The 11804-nt window shown below is 40.5% G+C and overlaps 1 protein-coding gene across 10 annotated transcripts in view; it reads right to left on the reverse strand.

Moving 5' to 3' along the window:
- Positions 1-11804, reverse strand: part of Hectd4 (HECT domain E3 ubiquitin protein ligase 4) — a 141991-nt gene that overhangs the window by 80159 nt on the left and 50028 nt on the right. For 6 of the 10 annotated variants that reach the window (XM_023720467.1, XM_023720466.1, XM_023720461.1 and 3 more), the window contains 6 exons: positions 11231-11331; positions 6981-7179; positions 4661-4807; positions 3500-3604; positions 2043-2206; positions 996-1229 (listed from right to left, as the gene is read on the reverse strand). In XM_023720467.1, coding sequence (XP_023576235.1) covers positions 996-1229; positions 2043-2206; positions 3500-3604; positions 4661-4807; positions 6981-7179; positions 11231-11331 — 950 coding nt within the window. The remainder of the gene's footprint in view (positions 1-995; positions 1230-2042; positions 2207-3499; positions 3605-4660; positions 4808-6980; positions 7180-11230; positions 11332-11804) is intronic. The other 4 variants (XM_004635930.3, XM_023720465.1, XM_023720469.1 and 1 more) reach the window with 1 other exon arrangement.

Raw genomic sequence — 11804 nt, forward strand, 5'->3', positions numbered from 1 at the left:
ATCTATGAATGAATTCATATAGTATTAAGGCTTATGGTATATTTAGTGTGTATAGATGTTTGGCTGTGAATGTTTCTCTTTCTCTCTCTCTCTCTGTTTCCCTTTCCCTCTCCCGGTCTATCCCTCCCTCCCTCTCTCTCTCTGTACCAGGAATCAAACTCAGGACCTTGCATTTGCCAGGCAGGCACTTGTACTACTGAGCTATATCCCTAGCCCTCTGTTTTTCTTTCATGTAAAATTCCATTCACTCTCTAAATTTTTTTCTCTGAATTGGCCAATCTTGCTTTAGAAGGCAGGACAGAGGCTTGTAAAACAGACTTTAAACAAGAATACCACAAACACAAGTGTATGCTATAAGACTTAATATTCAGTATTTCTGTAGGAATAAAAAATAAAGACATGTCTCTACACTCTGGAATCAGAGTACAGGTTGAGTTTTTTTTTTGTTTTGTTTTTGTTTTTTTGCGGAACCAGGGATTGAACTCAGACCCTTGCACTTGCTAGGGAAGCACTTATTCCACTGAGCCATCTCCCCGGCCCCCACAGGTTGAGTTTTGTAGAAAGTCAAACTACTTGGGAATATCCTAGAACCTGTCAAATTTTAGTGTACATCTGAATTACACAGGACACTTGTTAAGTCCCAGCTCACCAAGTTCCATCCTCTTAGTTTCTGATACTAGAGCTGTGAAGTGGGGTCTGAGCACTAACCAGGCCCTACGTGTGCTAGTGCTGCTGACTGAAGAACCATACTTTGGATGGAAACCATGAGCTGAAATGCTGGTAGGCTCTTCAGAGCACTCGCTTCACATTCATTAAACACAAAATTTTAATTGAATTTTTTGCAGCACCAGGACCCAGCACCAAGTAAGCATAAAATTTAACTTTCTAGGAGAGGTTCACAAGAATCTCTTTTTGCTAGGTCATAAGGAGAAACATAGTCCTTCATTAGGTAAATAATTTTTCTTATTGGAAAAAGTAAAATGCTAGCTACATACTTTATACTTGGTCTAAACTGAGGTCTAGCACGCCCAGAAATTTCCCTGAGCTTTATCATGATCCCTGGAGGCAGCCTGATCCGGGGCAGGTCAAAATAGTTTCCAACAGGGGGCACAAGCACGTCCGAGGGGTAGGTAAATTCTCGGTCTTCCTCTATGGTCAGAGGCAGTGGTGACGGGCTTGGAGTAAGGGCAGGAGAGATGACACCATTGGCTTCAACCTGCCACTGGCACCTGGACAGAAAGAAAAAACACTCTTCACTTCTTTGCAGAGGTGTTATGAACATGTACCAGTTCTCCATGATAAATGTAGCCATTATGTACTGCAAATATGAATTAACAAAAATAAAAATAAAGATTACTGGAAAGCTACTTGATGGTTGCCAATACAACAAATGTTATGAAGGATCATGTGATGTGTTATGTATTCATTATAACCTTTTCCAAAAGTTAAGGAAAAATGAGCATGTAAGAACTTGCTGTACATTTTGGGACTCTATCTGAACATTATTTTTTTGGCTGGCTCAGGCTGCCTTAAGGGTGGGTCTGGTAAGGCATGTGGAGCTGGGGATCGAACCACAGGTCCCTGTACCTGAATGGGTTGGCCCAAGCAAGTGCTTAACAACTGAGCTTACCCACAAGCCCCTATCTCAACATTTTATTATGAAAAATTTGTAACATACAGAAAATCGGAAAGAATTAATGGGTTAATATTAATAATAATTAATAAAATCAGCATATATCCACTGCCTGGACTCCACAAAAACATTTTGGCATATGCTTGCTTATCACAAGCTATCAATTCTTTTGGGGATCCTTCAATTTCACTGTTTAATATTTGGTTGGAAAAAGATCATGTGGTTCAGAGATGTAAATTAAGGGTCAAAAAGCACTATGGTGTTTTCATTTATTTCTCAGCTACAGTGACACCCATGAGATGGTCAGGCAGTGGGCACAGTTAGCTGGGAAATGTACCAACAGCATCTTTCCACAGAAAGTCCTTTCTTCTTTGTGTGCAAAACAAAGTCAATCTGAACCTTTTGTTACCTTTGTAAAAGTTTGGACCGCAATAACTCCTGACAGGTTTCTTCTTCTTTGGTAATTTCTGGTCCATTGTACAGGATTCTTAACATGGAACAAGCTAACACAGACAGACCTAAAGCCAGGTCTACCAGAAAGGGCAGGCCTCCTGAGACGTCCTCCGAGGACTCCTACAATGCAGACAGGAGCAAACCACACTGGTCAGTGGACCCTGGCAGAGCGCTGTCACCTGTGCCATACCACAGCACACTGTCCAGCATGAGGCTTACACAGTAGCACTGTGCCTTTGCTATGGGACACAGGTACAGCACCCAACATCATGAGTAGGTGGTGGCTCTGGAATGACCACTGAGTGAGGTCTCAATACAAATTCTGGAGAGAGAATAGCGGTCAGATTCTATGTTAAAAACAGCACAAATCACGTACAAGAAGCCTGTATTCTTTGAGTAGTTTCCTCTCTGCTGAGCCTCTCCAACTACAAAGCACTACTTTATTTTGCTGCCTCCATTCTGTATTCAAACTATGATATTGTCAATGTCTACAGTGAATTCACTGAAGAAATATTTAAGTGTCCTCTGTGTACCAGTCATTGTTCTATCTTTTTTTTTTAATTATTTATTTATTACATTTATTTATTGTGTGTGTGTGTGGCCAGCTCAGCCCAGCCCACCAGGGGGCGGGGCTGGCTGGCATGTGGTGCTGGGGGATCGAACCGCAGTCCCTGTGCTTTGACAAGCTTGTTTCAAGTAGGTGCTTTAGACCACTGAGCCATCTCTCCAGCCCCCAGTCATTGTTCTATAGGAGAGGATAAAACAAAGATTCCTGCGGAGCTAGCACAAATTCCCACTGTAGAGCTTGGCTAACCTTAAGCAGTGGCTAAGTCTAAAATACTTTTGTAAAATCCAGCATCTAGAGAGGCTAGAATTCCTACTACCCTTAAAATCCAGAATTTAAGTCAATCAGTCAGTCAGTCTCTCTCTCTCTCTCTGTGCGCCCCCCCATGTAGCCCATGCTGGCCACGAATTCATGGAACTCTGCCCCAGCCTTCCCAAGTGTACCACCACACTGGCTCTCTCAAGTGCTTTTCTTATTTTTGGGGGGTCTTTTATTTATTTATTTATTTATTTATTTTGAAACAGGGTCTTGCTGCTCAAGTGCATATTTCCACTGAGTGTTTGAACCTTCTTTGTCCCTATAGGTAGAAGTCAGATCATCTCTCAAAGCCTGGAAAACAGAGTCCCTAGTAATGGATTATTCCTGTGCAGTTAAATTGATTTTAGGCCACAACTCCTTTTACACCATAAAAGCACTACTAACTGTAAGTAGTTTACTACTGCCAGATAGAAGAGATGGAAGAAAGAGTGGTTCATATTCTGCCCTTTACAAGGCAAATATGATGTGTGTAACCCAGACACATAGTAAAAAGTACATTTTTGCTCACAGTAGTGGTTAGATTCAAGTACCTGAGCGCGAACTGTGCAAGCAAAGCCCCACATTGCTTTATCAGGAGTGTTGTGCTCACGGCCACTTCTCATTTCAAAGGAGAAGGTGACTGTATCTCCTTCCACCTTAAATTTAAGGGGGGAAAATGCACTTTAAAAACAAGACACGAAACTTTTGAAAGAGCAATGAATTTCAGAGATGTACTTTCAAAAGGCTAACAGCATTGTCTCACTCCTTTTTACCTGCTTTTTTAATTCAATGCCATCCCCTTTCATTTACATACTAACCTTTCATGTCCCTCCTGACCTGTGGAATGAGGCATCTGTAAGAAGGGCTCAACTGTTCAACATCAGGACCAGAGTAAAGATTAATCAAATTTTAAACATAATTTCTAATAAATGCCTCATACCTCCACTCTTTCTGCCCTTCCCTACCTCTTCCCATGTCACTTGTGTCAACAGGCTAGCAAATGACCAGGATACCTGAAGACCACTGTTCCAGAATATCTAGCATTTCCAAGCCAGCTCCACGAGTAAGGAACAAATTGCAGTGAATCAGAGAACAGGTAAGAATATGCTGATTCTGATTTGGACCCAGCCCAACTACACCTGGAGGTAACTAGCTATCTATGGCTGAATTAAAGAGTGTGAGTGACAAATACTACATTAAGGCCCAGGAAGCCAATTTGGGAGCCATTTTTAGGTCTTATGGGCAACTGAACTCATATTCATTTTCTCAGCAGATACTACTAGCAAGTAACTAGAGGACCCAGATCACAAAGCAGTCCTATTTGTTTCAGTTTGGGAATGGGTCATTGATTGTCTCCAAAGGCCCAAATTCCATTGGAAATATTAACTCAGCATCTAAATTGCAGTGGCCCTGTGGTCTAGGTTACTTGTCATCAGAGAGTCTAGAGAAGAATGAGCTGGGAGAACTAGCAGCTCCTCCACACAGAGTGATCTGTGGAAGAAAGCCTGACCCTTGAGTGGGCAGGAGTCTGATGTTCTAGGAGTGAAGGCCCTGCCATTCTGCATGGATGAGGTCATTCTGATCAGACTCACTTCGATAAAGGCCACAGGGCCTGTGTTTTTCTGGGATTATGATGAGTATAGTACACGGGCCCATAAGGAATGTAAATTCACTTTTCTGTTCTAAAAAGCCATTGTGACTGGATACCATACCTTCACCAAGTCCTTCGGCCAACCAGTTCCTAAGACACTACGGCTGCCATATCCCAGAGTGTTGCCTCCATATTCAGCAACCTTCCTACTGTTTGTGTTAGGCCCCGCGTATATCACCAACTTCAAAACAGAAAATAGACTGTTAGACTGTAAAAGAAAAACAAAAACAACATCTACAAATAAAAAGGCTGCAAAAAATATTTGTTTAAAAATACATTTATAACCAGGCACTGGTATCATTATAATCTAGCTAATATTTCTTGATTTTCTTAGATACAATTGATACTAGCTTGGAGCAATCAGCTATTGGTATTTATAGGACAGCCACAGAGAAATAACAATGATTAAAACAAGAAATATACTTTTCATATTAGCATGCTTTAATTGGCTTTGGAACCTCTTATTAAAAATTATACCTAGCTATATGTACACACATTTTTCAAATAGTTATTTTAATACTACTCAATAACATATAACTCATTAATAGTAGAGTTTGACCCCTTAAGACCTCCCCAAAAGTAATAAAGTAAGCAAATACAGATGGAAAGACGGTTATATCCAACACAATAAAATAAATGCACAAAAAGTGAATAAAGTTTTATGAAAATGCAACAAATTGAAAATAAGCCATATATACTTAGAATGTTGCTTAATAAGATAAAAAGAAAACACACACTTGGGTGAGAAAGGGGACTGCTCCTTCTTGGGTCAGTTTTCCTGTATCAATACTTCTCTTCCATAAAGGCTATATACTAACATCCCATTAACTGAGTTTCTAATACGGAGGAGAAACAGGGATAGCTCACTTGGCTTCATATACTTCCATAGGAAAACAAAGTTCTGGCTTCTGTAAATACCAAGCCCTGTCTCCTATAGTACACTTTGACCGCCTCACACTGCATCTAAGTTTGCATCAAAGTGCTGTCCCCACCCTAGACCCTTATTGCTTTGTGATTTCTTACCCTTTTGGACCTTTTGCTGACTCCAGCCAGGGATCACTGAAAAGTAAATGCACTTTTATCCATGCAGTGAACCTTTCTGTCCTTTATCATTACCACTAATGTATACTGTAAGTATAAGTTATCACATATAAGATGGAAATTACTGTTTTTAAAGGACAGACAAAATTGCTCCAGTTAAAAAGGGCAATTTCTTCCACTCACTTTAGTCACTCCAAAAGAACCTAGGAAATGGGGGCAGCTAATGCTGTGTGCCATGAAGCAGGCCAGATTGATGCTGAGGAATGCATTTTTAAAGGCCCATCAAAGACCATCTTCTAGACTTTCTGTTTTCAGCTATAATAAGTTTTGGGGATAAATCTTAAATCTTGCAGACACCTGGGACTCTTGACTCTCATCAAAGACAATGGAGAAGATTCTATAACTTCACCATCTCATGGCAAGTTTAGTTAAGAAGTTCTTTATTTTTATTCTAAAAACTTGCCCTGATGGGTTTTAAAACCATCTACCCTTAGTTCACAGGAGACTGAGACAACTCATAGCTACAAAGCTACATAAAGATAGTAGGAACAGTGCTACTTTGTGTGTACAAAGCTATTAAATAATCCCCAAGTTGTTCCTGCTCATAATATATATCTCAATTCTATTAGTCTTTCCTCACAAGTTTAACATGATGAGTTACAATTCAGCCCCTAAAAGCCTTTCTATTTTGTCTTACTTTATTTTTGAGACAGGGTCTTGCTATATAGCTCAGCTGGCCTAGAACTCACAGTGATCCTCTTGCCTCAGAGGCTCTCAAAGGCTAAAATTCAGGCATGGCCACCATACCCATCTTTGATTCCTTTCTATATTATTGTTCAGTCACCAGGTTGGAAACTACTCTGAGATAATGGCAGAGAAGAAGAAATATGTAACTACACACTAGTCAGATCCCAGAATATCTTAAACCCTTCTAAAAGGCCACTTTCTCCCAGAAGATACATGAGAAGCCCCAAGAATTGGGCAGTAAGACCTTTCAAGATGAATGACTATATCACTCATCTACAGGAATCGTAAACACAGAGGAAAGGCAGGAGGTCAGCAAAGTAAAAATTTCCTTTGACTAAGATCTAAGCTTTCAAAGGCTTACAAAGGGACACTTTTAATAAGTTATCAAAATATTGTTTTAGAGTGCAGAGCTAGGGGCTTTTTGGCTCCCTCAACCACTATCGTTTGGGGTACTGTTTTAGGAAAGTCTTCCTTAGAGATATCTGCAGACAGAAATAAGTCAGGAATGGTAACCAGCAGCAAAGAAAAATAAGAAGCACCTAAGAAATCAGCTTACTACAGGTAGCAGCAATAATAACTCAGTTCTTGCTTACTTTGTCATAGTCATACTGTGAAGAGCATCTGCTATCAAATCTCAGATACAGGCAGCGAGCTCCTGGGATATGGACAGTTTCTTTGAATTTATAGTTGTCTCTGACAGGATGTACTGTTTCCACAGTCTTCCCAGCGGCCCATGGGGCAGGTATCTTTAAGCCAGTGAGAAAGCCTGGCTCTTCCTTTTCTTCCAACATTCTAAAGCCAGAAAAAGTGGTGTAGTTTAGTAGCAAGACAGAGAAAAACAAAATGTAAGTATAGTAGAATATAACAAGAAAGTGCTCAAATTGTCCATAGCATGCAACATGATAATATTGTGGCCTTTAAATACTTACTATGAATGAGAAATTAAAAAACTTCCTGTGCACACATACAACTACTCAAAATGAATGTATTCCTTATATACCACAGATATGTACTAATAAAAAAATTTAAGTGCTTATAACAATGCTCAACATAATAAGCACTCAATAAATGCTATGTTGTTATTCTTCAAATAGAAAAAAATCCTACATTTCAATTTTTTCATCCTTAGTATTAGGCACTATTTTAATTATATAGTCATATACAGATTATATACAAATTTAAGAGTATCATTTTGTATTTTGTTTGTTTTTTTGGCGGAACCAAGGATTAAACTCAGACCCTTGCGCTTGCCAGGGAAGCACTTATTCTACTGAGCCATCTCCCTGACCCTTTTGTTTGTTTTTGACACAGGGTCTTGCTATGCAGTTCCAACTGGTCTTTGTATTTATTTATTTTTATTTTATTTTATTTTTTTGGTGGAACTGGGGATTCAACTCAAGCCCTTGTGCTTGCCAAGGAAGTGCTTATTCTACTGAGCCATCTCCCCAACCCCTCAAACTGGTCTTGAACACACTATGTAGTTCAGGCTGGCCTCAGACTGGTGGTGATCTACCTGTCTCAGCCTCTCAATTCCTGGGATTAGAGGAATGTACCACCACTAAACCCAGCTGTATTTTTGTTTTTCTCTTTTTTATTCAAGTACTAACTATATTTACATTTTATACTTCCTTTTTTCAAGGGAGAAGCCCAACTGCTATGTATGAAAAGACCTCACTAGCATTTACAGTGCCTTAGGCAATTTTTAAAAGTCACATGTGGTAGCTCATGTCTATAATTCCAGTCCTCCGGAGGTTAAGGCAGGAGAATCACCATGAGTTCAAGGGCAGCCTGGGCTACATAGTGAGTACAAGATGGACTTGAACTACATAGTAAGGTCCTCTTAAAAACAAAAACACCATAATAGTCTTTGTGATCAGCCGCTCAGGGTCCTATGTGATTTCTGGAGGTGCTCAAAATTGAACCCATAGCCTTCTTTATGCAAGTCAATCTCTACCTCTGAGCAGTAACTCCAGCCCTCCAGCTTTTTTATTTTTATTTTTTTATTTTTTAGGTGGAACTGGGGATTGAACTCAGGCCCCTATTGAGTCATCTCTCCAACCCCCTACAGCTTTTTTATTTCAAGGGGCTAATTGTTGAAAATGCCCTGAGTCTATATAGTTACCTTTCACTATAATTTTTCCTTAAAAAGTACCTTTACGAATTAAAGCACCTGCAAGCAGGCGCATGGGCTGGTGGTTCAATCCCCGAGCCTGCCGTGCTGGCCCCACCCCTGGGTGCGCTGAGAGGGCAACTGAGACTGGGCATGGTGGCACACCTGTAATCCCAGCTCTTGGGAGGCTGTAAACAGGAGAATCACTACGAGTCCGATCTAGTAGTGAGACCCTGAACACCCTGTAGACCCTTCCCTAAAATACAGAAAAAAAAAAAGTGCCTTTAAATCTCTTTGGTCTATTATAATTGAATTATAAAGGACTTCCCAGAGCTTTAAGCTATGGAGTATAAAATCCTAAAAACCTAAACTTGGCTTCCTTAGACTTTTCAGCAGAGATATGCTGTCCAATGATGCAGACCACTACAAAGCAACTCTGAGTAGGATTTAAAATTAACCAACTGGCTTTCCATGTTTACTTGTGAGTCTGTCCAAGGCTTAGGCCTCTTGTGTGGAGATGGACAACAGACTCACTAAGTGAACCTCTATGAGTCACTGGTCCTGGCTGAGGCCTTAGTGGCCTGTGACGCCATGACACCTCAAAGGACAAGAGAAGGCGACAGCTCAGGATACCTAGCTCCTATTCCAGTTAACGAGATAAAGACTATAGCTGCAGACATCTCATTCAGGCAATGAAGGCCTTCCTGGAGATAACAGTGCTCCTAAATTAAGAAAATATATTACTTGGAGAAGGCCTTCAACTGATTCCCAAGGTCCTGCTCAGATTCCCACACTTTCCTCAGTATCCCCTCTTTTCTCTATTATAACCAAATAAGTACAGGCTTCCCAGAGCAGTTCTTTGTTTCAGCCCCCAGAGAATCTTGAATTCTGTTATGAGAATGGGTTCTAAACCTCCTAAAGCCCTACAGTTTTAACAATTTGACTCTTTTATTTTAAGTCTTCAGCATCCACTGATTTGGGAGACTACACATCTGATTAGTTCACAGTAACTAAGTGATAATACTAACCCATAAGCCTAATACATAGCTGCCATTCACTATTTAGACTGAATTTAAATTAGATTAAATGTAAAATCCAATTCCTTGTTTGCACTGGCATCTTGCCACGGCTCGGTAACCTGCCTGATAGCGCTGGACAACACAGATACAAGTTTCCATCATCATAAAAAGCTGCACTGGAAAGCACATTGCTTTTGAGAAATTTAAATCATTTATGATCAACTTTTTAAAAAGACAGCTTTTAATTGCACACAGTTAAACTTGGTCAGCTCTGGACACTTGTAAACCGCCATGAATTTCTCTTCTTTCTCTCTGTAATTCTTCTACTTCTTCCCTGAGGCAAGCACTTATTTCTTGTCTGTTGTTAGAGAGTAAGTCTGTATTTTCCAGAGTTTGATATATGTGTAACCATGCAGTACATGACCTGAGTGACCTGGAGACTTCAAGTATTAACTATTCGAGAATGACACATATTATTGCATATACCAACCATTCACACTGTTTTATTCCTGAGGAAAAGTACATTGTATGGGCAATTTATCCATTCACCAATTAACAGGCATTAAGATTGTTTCCAGTTTGGGGCTATTCTGACTAAAGCTATTATGAAACTTCATGTCTCATCTTTTTTTTTTTTTTTTTGGCGGAACTGGGGATTGAACTCAGACCCTTGTGCTTGCTAGGGAAGCGCTTATTCCACTGAGCCATCTCCCTGGCCCCATCTCATCTTTTTAAAAAATTTTTTTCTTCTCTTCTCCTCTTTTTTCTCTCTCTCTCCCACCCTCTCTCCTTCTCCATCTCCCTCTCCCTCTCCCTCTCTCTCTCTCCCTCTCTCTTTCTGACACAGGGTCTTGCTATGCAGTGATCTTCCTATCTCAGCCTCCCCAGTGCTGGGATTACAGGCATTACCGCCATGCCTGGTTTTGGTGGCTGGCTCAGTGTGCAGGACTAGGGATTGAACTTGGGTCCTTCTGCTTCCCAGGCAGGCTGGCTATCTCCCCAGCCCTCATGTCTCATCTTTGTAAGGACTTATGCTTGCTTTTCTCTTGTGTGAATACCTAGAAAAAGAATGGGTAGGCCATGTGGTTTGTGTGTTTAACTTCTTAAAAAATTGTTAGCCAGGAGTGGTAGCACATGCCAATAGTACCAGCTACTCAGCAGGCTGGGGGAGGAGGGTCCTTGAGCCCAGGAATTTAAACCTAATCTAGGCAACACAATGAGAACCTCTCTCTTTAAAAACAACAATCAAATCAGATATGGTGGCACATGCCTGTAATTTCAATACTCAGGAGGCTGAGGTAAGAGGACTGCTGTGAGTTCAAGCCTAGCATGGGCTACATAGTGAGTCCAAGACCAGTCTTGAGAGTTTGAACTACATGGTGTGACCCTGTCTCATAAAACAAAACAAAAAACCAACAAAACAAAAGAAGATTAAAAACAACCATAAAAATTCTCTCACAGTGTTTGCCTAAATCTTAATATTTTTCAATACCATCATTAGTGTATGAGAAATTCAGGTCAATTTTGAACTAATCTCTTATTATAGGGAAATTTATTTTAACCTCTTTCTAGAACTCTAAAGTGATTTTATAGTTATCTGTACAAGCTTGACCCTAAAGTCTTTTCCAAATTTGACAATCCTTGCTAAAACCTATCACCATCAAAGGAGGACAAGGCTTCACCGAAGACCAGGCAAGGGGGCAGTGCCAGTTACCTTTCATCAGGGAACAGCCGGCACTTCTGCTCGGAGGCACCACATGGGGAACAGCCCACCTCAGCAAAAACTGGACACTGGGTTTTAAGTAACAAAGCCGTCTGAAATACAAAACCATCAGTCATTTAAAGAGCCCAGTGTTCACTCACTTGGACTACAGGCGCCAAGTCAGGTGTTTACAACCTCTTTGAGTAAGAAATGCTTTGCTACTGAGACCATACCACCTCACTAGTTAATGTGAGGAAGGAACATATTTCTGTTAGTTACTCCAGGCAGGGAAGACCCTGGGAGACTAAATACAATGGGAGGTCTTAGTAGCACGTAAATTAACATTGTGTGTGTGGCGGGGGAAGGATACCAGGGGGAATATCAGGGTCTCATGGCGGCTAGGCAGGAAATGTGCATCCCCAGCTAGATTAGCATTTCTATAGCTGGTAAGCAATGAACACATGCTGAAAGACTATAGCAGTAATTTAATCAAAAAAGCAAATGAAATGTTCTCCTATTATCCTTGAATTTGTTCTTAGGCATGATGCTGTTCTTGGTTTCTTTTCTTTCTTTTTTTTTTTTTTTT

The sequence above is a fragment of the Octodon degus genome, unplaced genomic scaffold (assembly GCF_000260255.1).
Source record: "Octodon degus isolate 3935 unplaced genomic scaffold, OctDeg1.0 scaffold00076, whole genome shotgun sequence".
Lineage (NCBI taxonomy): Eukaryota > Metazoa > Chordata > Mammalia > Rodentia > Octodontidae > Octodon > Octodon degus.